The 21511-nt window shown below is 54.0% G+C and overlaps 1 protein-coding gene and 1 pseudogene across 1 annotated transcript in view; one reads left to right on the forward strand and one right to left on the reverse strand.

Annotated features, from left to right (window-relative positions):
• COL22A1 (collagen type XXII alpha 1 chain) overlaps positions 1-21511 on the forward strand; it is a 244538-nt gene that overhangs the window by 12599 nt on the left and 210428 nt on the right. Inside the window, exons 2-3 of the mRNA XM_021088863.2 lie at positions 6783-6934; positions 11714-12280. Coding sequence (XP_020944522.1) covers positions 6841-6934; positions 11714-12280 — 661 coding nt within the window. The 5' untranslated portion in view covers positions 6783-6840. The remainder of the gene's footprint in view (positions 1-6782; positions 6935-11713; positions 12281-21511) is intronic.
• LOC146403650 (U6 spliceosomal RNA) lies at positions 9269-9356 on the reverse strand (annotated as a pseudogene).

Below are 21511 nucleotides of genomic sequence, written 5' to 3' on the forward strand. Positions count from 1 at the left end.
TCTTTTCCAGGAGGATCTCCGGCCCCAGTTTCTCTTCTTCTTTTTTTTTTTTTTTTTTTTTTTTTGGCCTTTTGTCTTTTTGTTGTTGTTGCTATTTCTTGGGCCACTCCCGCGGCATATGGAGGTTCCCAGGCTAGGGGTGAAATCGGAGCTGTAGCCACTGGCCTACGCCAGAGCCACAGCACTGCAGGATCCGAGCCGTGTCTGCAACCTACACCACAGCTCACGGCAACACCGGATCCTTAACCCACTGAGCAAGGGCAGGGACCAAACCCGCAACCTCATGATTCCTAGTTGGATTCGTTAACCACTGCGCCACGACGGGAACTCCCAGTTTCTCTTCTAAGCTCTAGACTCAAGTGTCCGTCTGTCTTTGACTTCACCTGCCTGTCTTCCAGGGTCTCAGACTCGCTCAGGATGTCCTCACCCCCACCTCGCTCCGTGACCGGCTTCTGGATGCTCTAACTGGGCATCTGGGCTTCTTTCCAGACCCTCTCCTCCTTCCCCATCTCTCCACTTGCTGCTGGTCACCTGGTGTTACGGACTCTGCAGCTGGACCACTGCACCTGCTACAGCCTTAGGAGAGGTTATCAGCCTCTCTTTTTGGATGTTGGTCCCTCTGTGCCACCTGCCATTCGCCTAGGTCGCATCTGTGTATGCCACACCCAGGCATGACAACACGCACCGGTCTCAGGGCAGAGTTTGGCCCTTCGTTCTGGGTCCCCGCGCAAGCCCCTAGCCTGCCTTTACTAAGACTCTTTCCTCAAACTTGGACGTTTCCCTCTCCACGAGTTCCTACCTTTTGCTCCAGACTGATTTTCACCATTCCCTTCGCCCCCTCCTCTGAATAGTGTACTTATTGCTCATCATGAATGGTCCTGGGAGGGAGGCAGCTGTTCCTAAGGAAGGCCACGCCTGGCCCCCGCCCGCCGCCACCTAGTCTCCACCCATCTTTCCAGGCTCGACTCTGGCATCACCTCCTCCAGGAGGCCCGAGTCAGGTGCTCCCTCTAGCAGAGCACTGATCAGGTGGAAATGTAAGCTGTCCTCGCTTATCTGTCTCCATCATTAGGTTGCAAGCTCTGTGGCCAAGTGTGTGATTCTCTGTGCCTGCATCCATGCATCTAGGGCAGGACTGAATTAGAGAATAAAACAAGGAACCCCCAGTACCTCTACAGGGGCCACATCAGCTGAGTTCTACGTGGCTCAGACGGATGAGTATCCCCTTGATATGTTATTTTTTTCTTTTCTTTTTTGGCCGCCCTGCGGCGGATGCCATTCCCGGGCCAGGGACCAGATCTGAGCTGTAGTCGTGACCTCCACTGAAGCGGCAGCAACGCCGGATCCTTAACCCACTATGCTGGGCCTGGGATGGAACCTGCGTCCTGGTGCTGCAGAGATGCCACTGATCCTATGGCACCGCCGCGGGAACTCCTCCCCTGTTATTGATCATGGCAATAGCGGTCAGCATTTTACTTTGTGAAGGATTATCACACCATCACCTCATGTGACCTCCTCCGCAGATCTATGAGCTTGCGCTACTGTTCCTGTTTTATGGATGAGGAAACGAAGGATTGGCAGGTCCCTAACAGTGTATCCTGAAGACCCGCTAGGATCAGACAGTGTCCGAACTTTTTTACACGTGGTGATGCATTTCCTTCTCCCCTTGACCTGCAACATAGGTGCTACTATCCCCACTCCGTACTTGAAGGGGCTGAGGTCCAGAGAGGTTAAGTGACTTCCCTTGGATTGCCCAGCAAGTCACAGGCAGAAATGGACTTGGAACACAGGGATTCTGATGTAGAAGCTTAGATGTTGGGCCGACTGCCCCAGGAGCAGTCAACGCCTGTGACAGAGCCTGGGTACAGAAGATGCTCCGGCTCTGTCTGGTGACTGAAGAGGACTTGTTCCCGGCCCCACAGGGCAGGGGTTTGAATCCAGGAGGCAGGTCCACCAGCGCTTCCCAGGCAGTTGGGCTCTCAGGCTTCCGTAGAGACAGAGGCCACCCAGCTCCCTGTTCTCCTCTCGACCAGCAAGTGCAGCCTGCATCACAGACAGCCCAGCAGAGGCTCAGGGCTGGTTCTGTGGGAGAAGGACCCGGCTCGGGGGCCTGGACACGGCACACCATGCTTTTATGTCTCCCCCAGATTCCTGCCCAGAGCATCGCCTGTCACCCCGGTAACACATCAGCAGTGCCTCATTCTACCCCGTCTCCACCCCCAGCGGGCAGCGGCCAGACCCTCTGAAGCAGACAGAGCTCGCACTCTGCCCAGGCTGCCCTCGGAATGTGCCAGATCTCATTTTCTCCCTCTAAATTGCTTTCTGCTCAGTGTCTTTTCTCCCCCACCTCTGAGTCCCTGAATAGGAAAGGCTGGTTACTATGGCGATGGGCTGGCCTGTGGAAGGCACTCAACTCAGTAAATTAATTGCTGGACTTCTGGAGACTAATGGCAGAGCCCTGCCTCCCAGGAACAGGGTGTGGCCTGTGTCGTCCCTGCTTGGCAGCCAAGCCCTGGAAAGAGCTAGCGAGAGGGAAGTGGAATAGTGGTACCCATGCTTGCTGGGCTAGAACCCGAGCTGGCTGGAGTGGCTGGGAAAACAGGCTGACACAAATCTCACCAGGTGCATTTGCTGTGTACCTGATCTGTGCCAGCATCTGTGCTGCATACTTTGTCGAAGTTATTTTGTGTAACCCTCACGGCCTCCCTTATGGATTAGCGACACCCCTTCTTGTGGGGATGGAGTCTCACTGATATGGCCAAAGAGAAGAAGGATTCCATACCAGGCCTGCCTCCTCAGTGGGCATTTTGTGATGAATATTCCATGCATTCTCTTCTCTATAACACCTTCTGGAAGATAGAAGCACGGGGAACATTTCCTTCCTCTTCTAAGATGCCAGCATCTCCCTAATCCCAAGCTGAACAAAGGCATTCTCAGAAAAGAACATGCCCAATAGCTCCCATGAGCGTAGGTGCAAACACTCGACAAAACATGAGCCAATCAAAGAGGACAGTGTGTGAAAATAACTCTAGGCCACAGCCAAGGAGGCTGTATCTCCAGCCAGATTCCAGCATCCCAAGAAGCCACATCGTTGCTTGATTACAAGTGTGTAACTGCCTGGAACTGAATCCTGGCTACTTAGTGTGGAGTCACAGGCAGGTTCCCAAGTCCTCTGTGCCTGTGTAAAGTGGGTCTCATGATACCTCCATTCAGATTAAGCGAGTTATTATGTATAAGCCCTTGGACTGGCTCCTGGTGCTTAGTGAACACGGGACACGTGTTAAAGGCTAGTGCTGGAAAGAGTGTGGTCTTTGGTGTCATTCAGGCCCGATGGCAGGTCCAGCTCTGTTTTTCCTGGCCTGGGTGCCTAGTGGAGTTGTCTGGGCTCCCTGATGCCAGGTTCATCCTCAGGAAGCCGGGGATAATGGCACTGATTTGCAGAGAAGATATTGCTGAAAGGTGCCTGATGCATGGTACCTACACACTTCCTCAGCCCTTTCTCTAGAGAACTGAACATCAGGACTGGGGATTTTCAGCTCCATAAATATCCACTGGAACAGTGGTTGGCACCCTGGCCATGGGGGAGCTGCTTTACCCCAGGTACAGGGACTCCTGGATGGCAGGTGGGCTGAGGAAGCCCATGGGGCTTGGCATCCCAGCTCTGGCTCTCATCAGTGACCTGGCTTTAAGGTTGGGTTAAAGCCGCTTTACATGCAGTTTCATTATGTAATTCCTTCGACAATCTGCTTGCCACAACCCGCCATGGTAGGTTCTGTTATCATCACCACTCAGTGAGGACGCTGAGGTACAGTTTAGGTCCGTCTGGGAGATCTCAGAGCTGGTGAATAAGTGGGATTTGTACCCTCAGGCTCTCTGGTTTGAGGGCCCACCATTCTGACCACCCGGCGAGTTCCATACCCACCCCTCCAGGGCCACCTACTCTAGAACTGATGTCAGCTGCTTTTCTCTTACAGGCTGGGTGGGTGATGGAGATGTGAGAGGTCTGAGTGTGCCATCTTGCCACTTGGGGTGAGGGGCCGTGTGGTCCGCAGCCCAGGTGTGAGGATACTTCCAGGCTAGAATAGAATCCAGTTCTTCTTCTCAGTCAGGTCAACTGGTCCACCCTCCATAGAGGCAGGGGCTCCTGGGACGTCCTGTTCACATAAAGGCACTAATGTCATCATCGGGAACTCATCCTCTAAACCTATCTAAACCTGAGTACCCTCCGAGGACTCCGCCTCCAAATTTCATCACACGAGGGGCTGGGGTTTCAACATGTGACTTGTGGTGGGGATCAAATTCAGTCCGGATTAAAGGGCCTGCGTGTCCCTTTGTAGGAGACAGGCGGAGAGAAAGCAGGGAGGCGGGGGATTGCCTGGGGGACCACTTACCACCCCAGCATCCATCCTGGGTGCTTGAAGATCCTCCATCCCCCCGATTCTCATCACCACTCAGTGTCAGTACATGGATGCGACAACATATCACCACAAACCTAATGGCTTAAAACCATGCAGATTTATCTTAGATAGATATCTAGGTATCTTGGATATCTTTAGTACCTTAAAGTTCTCAAGATCCGAATTCCAAGATGGGTCTCACTGGGCTAAAATCAAGTGGTTGGCCGGGCCATTCCCTTAGACGGCTGTAGGGGAGACTCCCCTTCCTTGCCTTTCCCAGGTCCCAGGGGCCACCTGCCCTCCTTAACACATGGGCTCTTCCTCCATCTTCAAAGCCAGCGATGGCCGATCAAGTCTTTCTCGGGCTTCATCACTCCGGCTCTGACCCCGCCTCTCATCTGTAAGGACCCTCGTGGCGACACTGAGCCCACCCAGATACTCCAGGTTAACCTCCATATTCTAAGGTCAAGTGATGAGCAACCTTAATTCCCCCTGGAACTTTCATTCTCCCTTACCATGTAATGTCACATATTCACAGAGATTGGGATATGGACGTCTTTGATTATTTTTTTTTTGTAGTAAAAAGCATGCAACATACAATTTACCATCTTAAGTGTGTTTCTCAGTAGCACTGTTCCCTTCAGATGTTGTGCAACCATTACCACGGTCTATGTCCAGAAGATTTTCATCACCCCAGAGAGAAACTCTAGCCATGAAGCAATAACAGAAGAGGTCTTTCCATGTATGTAGGTCTTCTTTCATTTCGTCCAGCAAGGATTTGAAGTTTTCAGTGTGCAAGTCTTGCTTAAATGTATTCCTAAGTATTTTATCCCGTTTTTGATGCTATTTTTGCACTTATGCAAAAATTATTAAATTTTAATTTATTAATGATTTTGCAGATTATGCAGATAATTTATCAACCAACTCATTAAAGTAGTTGGCTTCAAGTTGCATGAATCTGTGGTTTAAGCTCTTGTATTTTTTTTTTTTTCTCTTTTTAGGGCTGCCCTGTGGCACATGGAAGTTCCCGGGCTAGGGGTCCAGTCGGAGCTATAGCCATCAGCCTACACCACACCCACAAGCAACACAGGATCCGAGCCACGTCTGTGACCTTCACCACAGCTCACAGCAATGCTGGATCCTTAATCACGAGTGAGGCCAGGGATTGAACCTGCCTGTGTCCTTATGGATGCTAGTCGGGTTCATTAACCACTGAGCCATGTCGGGAAAGCCAAAGATCTTGTATTTTTTACTAATTTATTTAAAAAAATTTTTTTTAATTTAAAAGCACTTATTATAGTTGATTTACAACGTTCTGTCAATTTCTGCTGTACAGCAAAGTCACCCAGTGACACATCTACATGCAATTCTTTTTCCCACATTATCCTCCATCCTGTTCCATCACAAGTGATTGGCTCTCGTTCCCTGTGCTATACAGCAGGACCCCATTGCTTATCCACTCCAAATCCATTTTTGATGCTATTTTAAGTAGAATTCTTCTTCTTTTTTATAATGAAACATAACATTGTCAAAATTATTTATTTATATGGCTGCACCTGCAGCATTTGGAGGTTCCACGGCTTCAATGTATGACCTATGCCACAGCAGCAACAACACTGGCTACTTTTTTTTTTTTTTTTTTTGCTTTTTAGGGCTGCACCCATGACATATGGAAGTTCCCAGGCTAGGGGTCGAATCAGAGCTGTAGCTGCCGGTCTACACCACAGCCACATCAATGTGGGATCCAAGCTGTGTCTGTGACCCACACCGCAGCTCATGGCAATGCCGGATCATCCATCCACTGAGCGAGGCCGGGGATCAAACCCGCATCCTCATGGATATTAGTTGGAATCATTTCCGCTGCACCACAAGGGCAACTCCGGTACAACATGAATGACAATTCATATCAAGGTCTTTTCGAAATCCATAGGACACCTTAACTGTTTTCCTCCAAACCTGCCCCAAGCTAGGTTTGTAGGAGAGAGAGTTAAATGGGGGCAAAGACCAAGGTGTAAAGGTATCCTCTTGTAACATGCGACACAAATAAAACAGCCTATTAAATGTCTCAAAGCACAAAATACAATCAGAGCAGTGGGGCTGGTGTCATGGGCGTAGGCTTAGCGCGGATGACGTGGGGCCTGGCCGGTCCTCAACCTGCGTCTGCGAGTGGGTGGATGGGGAGAGACGGGGGAATCGCGAGGGGAGGCAGCAGCGGCCTCGGCTCTTATAAAGTCACACCTTTGGCTATGTGAAGACTGCAGTCTGAGCCGCGAAGAGGCTTGGGAGGCTGGGTCTGGGGGAAGCCCTCCAACAGGGAGCCAGAGGTCATTTCCTGCAGCTTCGCAGCTCAAGGGCTCTCCTTCAAGGCCTGCCTTTCTCCACACAGGACACGATCCATTGGGCCCCAGCGGCGTCTCTTCCTGGCCGGGAAGCACCAGAGAGCCATGGGCCGCCGGCGAGGGGACGTCGTGACCTGTCTGCTCTGGATGCTGCTGCTGCTGTGGAGGGGGGACCGCGGCTGTCAGGCCCAGAGGGCAGGTGGGGCTGCGGGCTGTGTGGGCTGAAGGCAGAGCAGTTGGTATGCGCGTGCGTGTGTGTGCGCGCGCGTGCGTGCGTGCACATGTGTGTGTTTGTGCCTGCATGTGCATGTATGTGTGTGTCTGTGTCTGTGTGTGACAGAGTGGGGGCATTACAGATGTCGTGTCAGCTGTTCCCCAGCCATGTGCATCCTCTCAGTCATAGAGCTGGTGTGTGTGTGTGTGTGTGCAAGAGAGAGAGAGAGTGAACACACATCGGAGTCAGTCACATAGCGTGTGGAGAGTGTGTCTCTGTTGAGCATGTAGCATTTGGGGACAGCGGCGGGGTTGGCGCCCTGCCCTGTCGTCCTGCTCTGTGAGGACGTTGGGCCCCATCTGGGGGTGGGGGGACTGGATGCACAGGAGTCCGTCCAGGGCCCCGGGGCGTGGAGGAACCGGGAAGCGGGGACGTTACTGGAACAGAGAAGGGCGGGGCGGGAGGGGTGAGAAGGGACGGGAGGGTTTGCTCGCCTGTCTGAGGGCCTCCTGGGAGGCCCGTCAGCGGGGGTCCTGGGAAAGGGGCCGTGGACGTGAGCTGGTCTGGTCTGGGTCACAGCCTGCGGCCCAGAGCCCGCACACCAGGTCTGCAGCACAGGGGAACCAGACCTCAGGGGAGCGCCTGTCACGAGGCGCTGGGCCTAGAATGCTGCCCCCATTGTACAAATGAGGAACTGAGGAAACAGCGCACTGCCACGCGCGAAGTGGATAAACAATCAGGGCCTCCTCCAGAGCACAGGGAACTGTATTCAATAGCTGATAATAACCTGTAACGGAAAAGAATGCCATATGTACACGTGTGTATATATATGTGCAATACACACACACACACACACAAATCTCTATATGACGGAATCGCTTTGCTCTGCACCTGAAACGAACACAATATTGAAAATTTACTATACTTCAGTTTTAAGCAATGCTGAAAAAAGAAGAGAGGCCCCACCCTCCCCCCCACCCCTGTGAGGCTGGGGACACAGGAAGCCAGACCCGAGCCATTTATTCAGGTCCTCCAAAGAAAATGAAAACCAAACAACAAACCCAAGGCCTGTTCTTCTCGGGTTTCCCAAAGCTCTGCCCTGCGTTTGATGTTGCCCGAGCCTCCCGGAGCCCGGCTCTCTAGAAATGATGAGTGTGGGCACCGTGGCTTGGCTGTGAGGCACTCAGGGCTTCTTAGGAGATTTCTGTGTCCCTGGGATGACCCCAAGCGCGCAGCTGACACCCAGGATCATCAAATTCAAAGGTGGCAAGGCCCGAGGACCTTCTGTCCCCGCCCCCATTTCACAGAGTAGAAAATGACGGCCCAGGGGGACACGGTTGCCAGCCAGGGGTCAAGGGGCCCTTGCTAAAACATCGCTCCCGTTCTATGTGCCCAGGACCCAGCCTATCTGCTGGCCTCCAGGAGCAAATGGCCCCTTGCTGGGGCCTCTTCTTTATTTTTGTCTTTTTAAAGCAGCACCCGCGGCATATGGAGGTTCCCAGGCTAGGGGTCGAATCAAAGCTGTAGCTGCTGGCCTACGCCGCAGTCACCGCTGCGCAGGATCCGAGCCACGTCTGCAATCTACACCCCAGCTCATGGCAACGCCAGATCCTTAACTCACTGAGCGAGGCCAGGGATCAAACCCGCAACCTCATGGATACTAATCAGATTCATTTCCTCTGCACCATGACGGGAACTCCTGGTGAGGCCTCTTGAACAAATGAAACTTCTGCAGCCTGAACACAAATTTGCTCAAGGATTACAGTCCCAGGCCAGGCCCTGCCTGGCCCGCAGCAGCAATTAGCCCGAGCAGGCTGGGCCACCATTGTCCCGAGGACAAAAGGATGCCCTTGTGTGTCAAGGAGAAAACCTCCCCAGGAATGGTCTCTGCATCCACACGTCGGGGCAGACGCTTCTAATGCGCTGATCCTGTTAGGGGGTCAACCTTGCAGGGCAGGGAGGCAACCCAGCTCCTCAGCAGATTGGACTTGGACTTTCAAATCGAGAGGAGGAGGGAGATGTGGAAAATTCAAGGGTGGCGCTGACACAGGGCGGGATAAGGAAGAGAGAGAGGGTGTGTGTATAAGCAGACCTAGCTTTATTGCTTTTCTGTTTTTTGAAATTAATTTGCTGCTTTTATTTTTCATGTTTAAATTGAAGTATAATTGATTTGCCACATTGTGCCAATTTCTGCTGTACAGCAAAGCGACCCAGTTACATATATATATACACATATATATTTATGTATGTACATACATTCCCCTTCTTATATTACCCTCCATCATGGTCTATCCAAAGAGACTGGATATAGTTCCCTGTAAAAATATGGAACACTTAACAAATTTGCATGTCATCCTTATGCAGGGGGCATGCTGATCTTCTCTGCATTGTTCTTTTTTTTTTTTTTTTTTTTTTTTTGGCTTTTTGCTATTTCTTGGGCCACTCCCGCGGCATATGGAGGTTCCCAGGCTAGGGGTTGAATCGGAGCTGTAGCCACTGGCCTACACCAGAGCCACAGCAACGCGGGATCCGAGCCGCGTCTGCAACCTACACCACAGCTCACGGCAACGCCGGATCGTCAACCCACTGAGCAAGGGCAGGGACCGAACCCGCAACCTCATGGTTCCTAGTCGGATTCGTTAACCACTGCGCCGCGACGGGAACTCCTGCATTGTTCTAATTTTAGTACATGTGCTGCCCAGCCGAAGCTAGCCCTAAGTCATTGCTCTTAAACATAAAATCAGAACTACAGCATAATACAGTTCACTCCTGGTTCTGCTTGTCAGGCGTAAGCCATGTTTCTGTGTGCAGCGTCTTTCCTGCATACGGAGGTGTACACATAGACACACATGCTTTTACACCCAACCACAGCGTGGAAGATGTACATCCATGTGGGTAAATAAGAGTGTTCCTGCACGCCCATCGCTGTGCTGGCTGCCTGGCAGTCCACTGACTAAGCACAGGAGGAGTGGCATTTAAGTGGTTCCCTCTGGGGACATGGACACAGCCTCCAGGATCTTGCTTGGCAGTGCTGCCCTGATGTTCCTTATACATCTGGAATTTTTTTCCCCTTTTCATTTATCTACTAGTTTTCTCAGAGCAAATCGCTAAATCTGGAATTGGTGGATCCAAAGATACCTTCCTTTCTAAGGCTTTTAAGACCCTGGCAAGGGGAGTGACAACCCCCACGGCCACCTCTTGAGCCTGCAAAGGCATTCTCTTTACATTCTCACTGGCTACCACGGTCTCTTCGACTTTTGCCAGTTGGCCCATTTAACCAAGTGGGATTGTTTTGTTTTGTTTGTTTTTATTTTATTTTCACCAATTACATGTTTGTGCCATGTGTTCCCAGAGGGCTGCCCAGCTGTTGCCGTTGACATGGCCAAGACTCAGATTTTGGAAGAACTGAGACATGGCATCTCGATGGTCCCCTGTGTGTTTGGACAGCACCTCGGAGTTTAGAAAACACTTTTCTTCGTATTACCTAATTGTAAAATGGGGACGAGCAAGCGCTCTGCAGCAGGTTGCCTTGTGGATCAGAAATAAATTACATAACGCCATACTTGGTTTAATCGCAAGCATCACATATTTTATATAAAATTTACATTTGTAAAAATAGGATCACATTCTTATAAAGCACTATGGAGTTTCTAAAATATGTGATTGCAATTTATTTTATCTAATTCGTAATAGTGAAATACTGTGAACAGTTCAACTATCCAACAAGAGAGCACTGGCTAAATAAACGATGTCCATCCCTGCAGAGGAATCTCTGCAGCCATGGAAACCAGCAGGATCACACTGGAAATGGGCTTCCACTGCTGAATGCAAGGACACCAGTGCCTCTGGTACCAGCCCACGTCCATGGATAACTATATAGAAATAGGACAGAAATACACCCTGGGTGAGCAGTGGTTATCTCTAAGCAGAGGGAAATATGAGCGTTAAAAAGATGGATGTTTTGGTGGCCTTTTCCGAAATGGGCGTGCATGATTTGTAGTAAGTTTGAAAGATGATGAAGTCAATTTTGAGCCAAAATAATAGGAGCTGTTAAAGAAACTGACACAGTGTTGTTCCATGCCTGTCATTCATTTATTCATATATAAAAATATAGGAGTTCCTGATGTGGCACAGGGGGTTAAGAATCTGACCGAAGTGGCTCAGGTCACTTTGGAGGCACGGGTTCGATCCCAGTCCGGCACAGTGGGTTAAAAGTATTCCCACATTGCTGGAGCTCACACTGCAGCAGCTCGGATTCAGTCCCTGGCCTGGAAACTTCCACATGCCTCAGGTGCAGTCATAAAATTAAAAAAAAAAAATATATATATATATGTGCTATATTAAAAATACATATTAACTATATATAGTAACTACATACAAAAACATATTAACTATATATAAAACATTAACTATATATAAACATCTACATTAAATATAAATGTATTAACTATAAAAATATATACTGACTACATATAAAATACATATTAACTACGTATATAAATATATATAAACGATGTATGTACACATATAGAAACTACACATATAAAGATAAATATCAGCGATATATATAGTCAGCTGAACCTCACAGCAGCCTTGGGGACACTCCGTGTCACGTGGCCCCCAGGCACTCCAGGTTGGGGCTTTACGGCTGGGACCAGGCGTGAGAGCCAGCTGGGCGGGGCCGGACGCCACGCCTCTCGACCCAGACCCCGCGCTCGCCCGGTGACGCCGGGGCCCCTGTCGCTCCTCCTCTCGCCCCTGCAGGCTGCAAAAGTGTGCACTACGACCTGGTCTTCCTCCTGGACGCCTCCTCCAGCGTGGGCAAGGAGGGCTTCGAGAAGGTCCGCCAGTGGGTGGCCAACCTGGTGGACACGTTCGAGGTGGGCCCCGACCGCACCCGCGTGGGCGTCGTGCGCTACAGCGACCAGCCGGCCACGGCCTTCGAGCTGGGCCGCTTCGGCTCGCGGGCGGAGGTCAAGGCGGCGGCGCGGCAGCTGGCCTACCAGGGCGGCCACACCCACACGGGCGACGCGCTGCGCTACATCACCCGCCACAGCTTCACGCCGCGGGCCGGCGGCCGCCCCGGGGACCGCGCCTTCAAGCAGGTGGCCATCCTGCTGACCGACGGCCGCAGCCAGGACCTGGTGCTGCCCGCCGCCCTCGCGGCGCACCGCGCGGGCATCCGCATCTTCGCCGTGGGCGTGGGCGAGGCGCTGCGGGAGGAGCTGGAGGAGATCGCCTCGGAGCCGAAGGCCGCCCACGTCTTCCACGTGTCGGATTTCGACGCCATCGACAAGATCCGGGGCAAGCTGCGGCGCCGCCTGTGCGAGAGTGAGTGGGGGCCCCGGGCTGGGGCGGGGGCGTCCGGGGCAGAGCGCAGCGGCGGGGCCGGGCCAGGGCACCGGAGGCGCCAGCCCCGCGGCAGAGGCGGGCCCGAGCCCCCCGAGAAGGCCGCTAGCCCCCACCCCGCCCGCGCCTGTCGCCAAGGCCCCGCCGGCGGGCCCCGCCGGCGGCCGTCGCAGGTGTAAAGCCAAGATGGCCGCCTCTAAGCCCCGCCCACTGCGAGGTGCGCGGAGCCCTCGCGTCTTGGGTCCCGCGGGGGGAAACATCCGCTGGCTGCCCAGACCGGGCGTCCGAGCAGGCGCGGGCAGAGGCCTGGCCAGAGCCTCTGCGTGCAGAGCTGGGGCGTGCGGTTCCTGCGCCTTCAGCCCTGGGGAGGGGTTGCAGTGAGAACTCTCGGAGGAATAGGGCCCAGACCGGCTTCAGGAACTGTCCCCGAGGAGCCGCGTCAGTTGTTCCAAGGCGGTGGGGCGCTGCTGGTCCCAGAGGCCAAGGGCTGTTGACCTGGTGCCCTCCGAGATCCTCTGAGGTCTCCACGTTATTTGTCTAGAATCTTCGCCGGGGGGTGGGGGATGGGACAGCAGGCAGAGATCCGATGGCCCCTGGGACTCTGACCTAGAAGGCTGACCTCCAAGACCCTAGTGGAGTCATTCTGAGGCCAGCCCCCTCTCCAGGATGACAGGGGAGAGCTGGGTTTCTTGTCCAGCCTTTCTCCAGCTTCAGCCGCTGCCTGCGTTGCTGGAGTGACCTTTTCTCCTAGCCAGGGGACGTCCCCTTCCAGGACCAGCAGGTGGGCGCAGGGAGCCCTGTCAGCCTCTGTCTTGCTGATTTCCCTGGGGGACTGAGCCCTGGGTGGGGTGGCGCAGAGTGTGGTGCTGGGGCCGGGGGCTGAGGCAGTGGAGGAGGGCGGGATGGTGGGAGCCGCTGGGCAGAGCACAGGAGCCTGTGCCAGGGATGGGCCGTGTCTGAGACTGGGTGCCCCAGGTTTCTTTACGACCCTGTGACTTGTTCTCTGTGTCGGCTCACTCCATCTCTGCTTATTTATTCATAGATGCTTACTGGGATCTATTGTTTGTGTGGCCCTGTGCTGATTTCTGGGTCTGTAGGAAAGGATAAGACACAGCGTCTGCCCTCAGGGCTTTCCTAGTCTAGATGGTGGAAAAGACACAAACAAGGCATGTGATGCTGTGGGGGTGACTTTAATAAAGGTGCCACAGAGTCTTGGGGTGGAGTCCTGCTGTGGTTGTGACGGATGGTGACCCTGGGAGTGAGGGGGGGCTTCCTGGAGGAGGTGGCGCTTTGGTGGTTTAGATGGGAAAGCGTGAACTTCAGAATGAGGGGGCAACACGTCATCCAGGAACTATAATTGCCGGAGTAAGAGAGGGCACTGGGGGTCGGTGGCTTTGTCTGAGTGTTGAGGCCTGGATAAAGGAGGGCCTTGTGTGCTAAGGAGAGGCCCTGGAGGACTTTGAGCAGGGGCACGCCGTGGGCAGAGCTTTGTGGAGAATGGAATGCTGGCAGGGCAGGAAACAAAAGGGAGACCCTTCACCAGACTGCTGGGAAATTCAGAGAATGGTGCTGGGGGAAGACCCATTTTATAGATTAGAAAACCGATGCCCAGAGGGCTAAGAGCTGATCACCTACTCTGTCGTGTGCAAGCCATTGGCCATGGACTTCCATAGTGGCTTCTTCTGACCCTCATTACAACCTCTCAGTTAAAGCAGCTCTCTTTTTACAGATGAGAGCATTCAAAATCTGGGGTCCTCAGCAGGGGTCCAGACAGGTGACCAGGCCACCTGGGGAAGAGGAGACAGGGAGGAGGACCAGCCCAGCAGGCCAGGCTGAAGCTGGATTGGGTGCATATGGCCAGAAATCTGGGCCAACGAGAGCCAGACACCAGGTCAGAGGCTCACCCAAGAGGCAGACACCCAACATGGTGACTCGGGGTCGGGGTGCACCCAGCTGCCCTCCCGCAGCCTTGATCTAGAGCCCCAGGAAGCAAGGCTGCATTTAGATTGATTCTGCCCCCTGGCATATTGCCATCCTGCCCGCCTGGATTCAGACCGGCTCTTGGCGGAGCAGAATCCAGACTTTGAAGAACTTCCGGGCCCAGGGGATGGTTTGGGGAACAGCAGGACCAACCCCAGGAGAGGTCAGGTCACTGGCCACATTGTCCAGTTCATACAACGCCAGCGCTGGGCACAGAATCCACACCTTCAGCCTCCGCACGCTGGCCTCAGCCCCCTCTGTCCCCAGAACACAGATTTCACCGCCACTTACCCCGGTTCTGAATCAGTGACAAGGTTTTGGGTCACAGGTAGCAGAAGACGCCACTCCAGCTTGCTTAAAGAATAAAGCAGGTGGACAGGGGGCAGGATGGAAAGGCCGGAGGTCAGGCTGCCTCTGGCTGCGAGACCAGGCTCACTCCCTCTCCCCACTGGAGGCTCTTCCTTCTTGGTGTCTATTCTGGTCTTGGCAGATTTGTGTGTCTGGGCTTTCATGGAAGATACGTGGATGCCGGGGGCGGGGGGGCACGCCTGTCAGAGCCGCGGTCTTCTCACCCCAGGGAGGAACACGGCTGCCCACTCAACCAGAGGGCACAGGAAGGGTGCCCCTGCCTCACTCCCCTGGGCTTGGCTGGCACCTCCTGTTGGCCAGACCGCATCAACAGCAGCCAACACAGGGCCAGGGGAATGGTCCCAGGGCCACTGCCCGGGCTCAGGGCAGGACAGAGAAGGATAGAAGGGGTGTGTGAGGGCAAGCGAGCTGCCCACACACGGGACAGCTCTGAGTGACTCTTACAGCTGCGGGTCTGCAGACCCCCGGAGAAGAGAGGGCGACCCAGCAGGCCTGGATTCAGTCTTACTGGATGCCCAGAGGCCCCACGACTGTTCCCAGCCAACCACTGTAGCCTCTGAGTGCAAAGAGGCTGACTGTCTGGGGCCTAAACCGCAGGACCCTGTTTGACGTTTAGGAGTGGAGTTAGTGGCCTCCTCTGCTCCCTCCAGGAAGGGGGCTGGAGCCATGCAGGAACACAGGGCTCCACCCAAGGGGACAGGGGTGCAGGCAAGCCCAGCCCACCACACGTCACCTGGACACGCTAGACAAAACTCACGGACGCGTCTCCAGATGCCTGAGGCGATGTAAGGTTTCGGTTATTCTTAGACATCTGAAGGGAATCCGCTCTGTAAATACATCTGTAGCCTGAGAGGGTCTGCTCTATTCTGGGGACAAACAAAACAAACTCTCCTGACAGTCGTTTCAGTGAGAAACAAAGCCAAACAAAATGAAAGCGCTAATGGCGACATGGTGGGAAGTAGGTTAAACCCAGGAGCATCACAACATCCAAACAGCTAGATATCCCTTGGCACAGGGAAGGTGACCTGTGGGTGATTTCACGGCCAGAATTGGAGCAATTCCGGCAGGGGCTTCACATGGAAATGTCTGGTGGTTTATCTGCCTAGGAGCTGCCTTCACACCCAAGAATGTAAGCTTCCTAAGGGCAGAGTCTCCTCCTTGGGGTGCCCCTGTCTGGAACAGAGCCTGGTATCTAGGAGGAGGTGCCTAAATATTGCTGAAAAGAAATGAAGGGCAGTGACCTGGCAGTTCCTTCTGTGCCCACTGTCATCCAGGCTGTACGGGGCACATCAGAAGCGTTAAGATCTACTGCCTCCCAGATGCAGAGACGAAGGCTGTTCAGCACATCTGAGGCCAGAGCCAGCAGTAACTGTGCATTTCACTTGTGCGTGTCGTGGTGAGCAGAGACAAAGGTTAGATTTTGAGGGTTGATGAGGGTCTGGAAAAGGCAGGCCGGGACGGGCTGAGCGGCGCCTGCTTCCTCCCGTAGGGCACATATGCAGGAGCAGGACCCTGACCTGACTCCCTGGGCAGTGAACAGCGCAATGCGCTAAGGCCCATGCTGCCAGCCTGTGTGGCCATGGACCCGTCCAGGGCTGGTCCAAACTGAGAAGCGCTGAGGGACAACCCTCCAGGTTTTGTAGACCTGGTATGAAAAAGAGTAAGCATCTCATGCATGTTTTTATATTGATGACTTATTTAAGTAATATTTTGGGAATATTATCTCACCTTGGTCTTTTTACTTTTTAGAAAATCGTGGCTACTAGAAGGGGTAACGTTACACATGAAGCCTAATGTTAGACTCCTCCTCCTCCCTCTTCTTCTGTGATGCTGATGCTGCAGGTGGCAAACTGAGGGTCCAATTGTTTCCAGAACCCATGCTTTGCAGCCCTCCAGGCTACAGGAGGCAGGAGGGGCAGTTCTGGGGGCCGGCAGGCTCTGGGACTGCCCTTCACGGGGACACTGAGGCCCAGGTCAGCACACAGAAGTGAGGGGCCAGCATCTGGGCTGGGGTACAGCAGCCCTGGTCCTCAGGCAGCACAGGCCTGGGAGCAGCAGCTGGCCTGGTCTGGAAGCCTGGCTGGGAGTGCCCAAGTGAGCAGAGGAGGTGACCATGTGGGGACAGGACCAAGCACAGGGTTGGGCAGCATCTTTTCGAGGTGGCCAGTGCAGCTTGCTTCTGGACCACCCATGGACCGGAGCAGCCCTTCTGCTTCCCAGGCCTCTGATGCTGTCGCCCAGTGCTGCTGAGAGCACGTCCTACGCCCAAGTCCCAGCTGCGAGTTGGATAATTCAGTGCTACCAGTTCATCTTTCCTAGATATTTCTGGCTTCCCTGGTGCCTCCATCCATCCTCAGACTTGGTATGCTCAATACCTATGTTGGAGGGACTCCGTGGCTGTCCCTGATTCATGGGTGGGGTGAGAGTCTCTCCCCAAGGTGGCCCAGCTGGCCGGGAGCAGAACTGGCAGTTTAGCCCCATTCTCTTTGACCACAGGGCCTGAGGTCTGACTGGTAAGTTTTGATCTTTAGGAAGCATCTTCAAATCCACCGTGGCCTCGATGCCTCACCTCAATCCCTTAAGTAAGTTTTCTGCCTTTTCCTGCTCTGTCCATTGGCGTTGGCTCTGGGGACTGAGTGGTTTATCCAGGATCACAGGGAACCTCTTCACACCATTGAGAAACACTGCCTGAGAGCCTGAGTTTTCTCCGCTCTCCTTCCAACCATCACCCTATCGGATGGCTAATGACTGAACGCTCTCAGGGCCCAGCCCAGGCCTGGCTCACGCACAGAGGCTGATGGCTGTGGAATAAACAAATAAAGCTCGTGGTACCCGGAAGAAATTATCCCCATTCCATAAACAGAAGGGCTTATCTGAATGGGGTAACAGCAGCAGCGACACCGCACACAGTGCCATTAGAGATGCGTTGCTTGTGTCCCGCCCTCCACGGCGCCGCCCAGCAACCTCCCCGAAGCTCCGCTCCGGCTGTGCTCCCTGTCCCCATGGCCTTGGGCTCATCCGGGGAAGCACCTCCGTGTCACGGCATCAGCTCCTGCCAGTCATGGCCTGACGAGGTTCCCAGGGGACTGGACCTCAGCCTGGCTTCCTGCAGCGTGTGGGGCGGAGGCCCAAGCCCAGAGCATCGGCTGTAATTACGAGCTCTCTGTGCCCCAGGCTCAGTCGTGGCCGTGAAGCAGCCTTTATATAGCTGATCGTGTGGCCGCAAGCGAGCTTGCAGGATGCCAGCGGCCACCGCTGGAGGAGCCTCCACCCACTTCTATTTGGGGACGCTCTCTGGTGGGCCCGTCTCCCCTCCCCAGGGCAGGGGCATGTCCTGGGTTGGTCCTGTCCTTTAGGCCTTGGATGATAGCGTGGCTGGGGGCACAGAGGGGCCTCGTGCTTCTCTGGTTCATGACACACGGCCTCCTCCCTCGGGGCCTCCGTGTGCTGTGTCTGTGCTCAGCTATAGGGATGTTGCCGCGAGGTTTGGCTGCTGGATGGGGTACTTAGCGCTGCGACACACAGAGACAGAGGAGGAGGGAGAGAAGGAAGGAGAGGATGGGGGGCGAGAATGGGGAGGGGAGAGAAAGAGAGAAGGCGAGGGAGAGGGGGAGAGAGAGAGAATGAGGGGGTAGAGAGAGGCTTCTTTTGTGGGGGGTGAGTTTATTGTCCCGCAGTCACTGGGAAAGTGTCGTGTCTCTGCCCAGCCCTGCCTTTGGAGAGTGTGGCTGTGTGTGGGCTCCGAGCTGAGCCTCAGCCCTGGCGGGGCTTGGAGCCTGCTGGTGGCCGGGCCGCTGTGAGTGAGGGTGGCCGGGTGCCGACACTCCCCGAGAGGCGCTCTGGCCCTTGGCTGTGGCCGCCGCGGGCGGCTCACCTGCACACGGGGACTCCTTAGGTTCACGTGGAGATCTGTGCCTTTTTGTTTTATGCAGTGGAAGAGATTGTAAGGAAATAACGACTCGTTTTTGTAATTGGGAACAGACGAGGTGGACCTTTAAAGATACCAGCTCACAACAGTGAGTCTTAAGGGCTCTTTGCACGCACTATTGCCTTATTTTTTCAACACCTTTTTTGTTCCCCCGCTGGCTCCCAGATGCCGTTCTGAGGCCAGGGGATCACGCCGGTGAATGATTCGTCTGTGATCATACGTTTAGGATGATACTTTGCAGAGAGGAAAGAGATTGAGAAAAAAAATCAAGTAATTGGCCCAGGTGATTTCAGAGGGTGATAAGTGCTTTCGGAAGGTGAAGTAGGACCGCTTGACTAGGGGCTCAGGTGGGAAGGTTACAGAAAGGACTTTGAGGAAAATTGAATTAAGCCTGGAATGACGGCAGAGAACGGTTCATGCCAAGATGTAGGGGCCCAGAGTTCCAGGCAGAGATGAGAGTCAAGGGCTGCAGGAGGATGGTCCTGACGTTGAGGGCACCTGTGCTGGGGGGCGGGGTGGGGGCAGAGCCGGGGAGGAGAGGGTGACCTCCCCATGGGGAGGGGGCGAGCATGGAGGCTCAGCTCTGCAGCTTACCTCAACCCCCAGAGGTATGCCCAAGGGGAGCTTGGGGCTGGCTGGTGGCGTGTCTGGGTGGCATGTCCAGCCTGGGAGTTTCTCTGGGCCTGTCTCCCTCGGAGCCTGAGTTGTGTGGCCATCAGAGGGGTCACAGGCCTGCTGGTGGCCTCGTCCCAGTGACCAAGTCTTCCTGACCCGGCTCCTGCCTCCAGCCCCATGTCCCTCTTTGTGGCCCAGAGACTCGAGGTGAAACTCGGCACGTGTGTGTGCTTGCGAGTGTGCAACCCCCCCCCACCAACATACACACACCACACACCACACATAGCATGCAGCACACACCATGCAACACACACACACATCACATACACCACACATCACACACACCACACACCTCGCAACACACACCACACATAGCATGCAACACACACACACCATGCAACATACACACAAATACACACACCACACACACACCACACACCATGCAACACGTACACACACACCATACATCACATACACACACACACACCATGCAACACACACACAAATACACCACACACACCACACACCATGCAACATACACACAATATACTCCCACACACCACACACATCATGCAACACACACACACACACCCATCCACATAAACACACACGTTCGTGCGCATGCGCATACACATGCACACACATGTACACACATATCCGGGAGCACATATGTGGCCACGTGGTGACACACCCAGCTCGTCCCCTGGGCGGACCCAGAGCCCGGGCAGCAGCAGCAGCTGCACCAGCTGTGGCTTTGGAGCTGCTGCCGGATGCCTGTGGCTTGGCTCCTGGGACCACAGCAGCCTCAAGAAGCAATTCCGGCTGGGGCCCCACCCTTGGCCCAGAGGTCACTGGGCGTTCCTCCTGGGAAAACTTGTCTTGATCGAGGTCACCCCCCAGGTTACCGCTTTCTGATTATATGCTGGGAAATTGTATTAGAACATTGCCGAAAGCGACAGGAAACTAAAAGCCACCCGTCGTTGATTTTGATTTTGTGCACATCAAGGAAGAAGAAATAGTCCCCCAGCTGTGTCCGGCCAGGCCCGAGCCTGCTGCCACCCCGCCTGCCTCCCCTCTCTGCCAGCACCTGTGTGACCCACACGTCAAAACCCGATTGCTGCCGCCTTCAGCCTCTTGAACCAGGGGGTTTGGCTGATCTCACTCATAGCATGCAACGTACACACCACACATAGCACGCAACTTTATAACCAGCAGGGAGCATGTACCCTCATTTCCTGTCCACCCCCCAAAAGGACTGTTGTTCTCTTTGCTTCTGGGGTCTGGTTTCTTGTGATGGCCATACTTTTAGGACCGAACTCTGCAGATTTGTCCCAAAGGTGGGTTCCCAGCAGAGGTTTGCAGGTGCGTTGTGATTCCTGGGGGCAGCGTGGGCTGGTGGCAGAGGCTGGGGCCTGTGTGTGTGTGTGTGTGTGTGTGTGTGTGTGTGTGTGTGTGTGTCTCTGCGTGCGTGCTGGGGACCCCCAGTGGCTGGAGCCGGCTGCCTGGTGTAGCCCAGCTCTGCCTCCCCAGCCGGTTACCTAACCTCTCCGTGCCCTGTCTGTTCACTGGCACCAAGAGGATTATGGTGACATTTCTACCTTGAGGCATGTCTTGAGGATCGAAGGTGGGGACCTGGAAAGTGCTTGGCACAGTGACGGCCCTGACATACGCCATGTGACCATCTGCTCTTTATATGTGTGTGTGTGTGACACATGTATATATGCACATATGACACATGTGTATATTTTAATCTTTCTGAATAATATGTGTATATGTGTATTGCTTTTCAGAAAGATGATTGAGTTAAATATGTTTCACTTAGGGCAGTGTTTCTCCGTCTTAAAAAAAAATGATCTCCAGAGTTCCCATCGTGGCTCAGTGGTTAACGAATCCGACTAGGAACCACGAGGGTGCAGGTTCGATCCCTGGCCTTGCTCAGTGGGTTGGGGATCTGGCGTTGTTGTGAGCTGTGGTGTAGGTCGCAGACGCGGCTCAGATCTGATGTGGCTGTGGTGTAGGCTGGCAGCTACAGCTCCAATTCAACCCCCTAGCCTGGGAACCTCCATATGCCACGAGTGAGGCCCTAGAAAAAGACAAAAAGACCAAAAAAAAAAAAATTATCTCCCTTCAAGGGAGCGACATAAATGCCTTTTCCCCTCCGGTTGCCTCCGCCTCTGAAGTTGCCGGACCACACCTGTCACCTGTCTGTGCTGTTGGGTAGGGCTGAGCATCGGAGGGTCCCGGACCACTGTGACTGCGAAGATTTTCTACCTCCTCCCTCAAAGCACTCTTGACGGCCTTAAAGGTCCCACTGAGGATGA

Source organism: Sus scrofa, chromosome 4 (assembly GCF_054392235.1).
Source record: "Sus scrofa isolate SSC_HxYL_T2T_F1_AM1 chromosome 4, Sscrofa_HxYL_maternal_Yorkshire_Landrace_v2.0, whole genome shotgun sequence".
NCBI lineage: Eukaryota > Metazoa > Chordata > Mammalia > Artiodactyla > Suidae > Sus > Sus scrofa.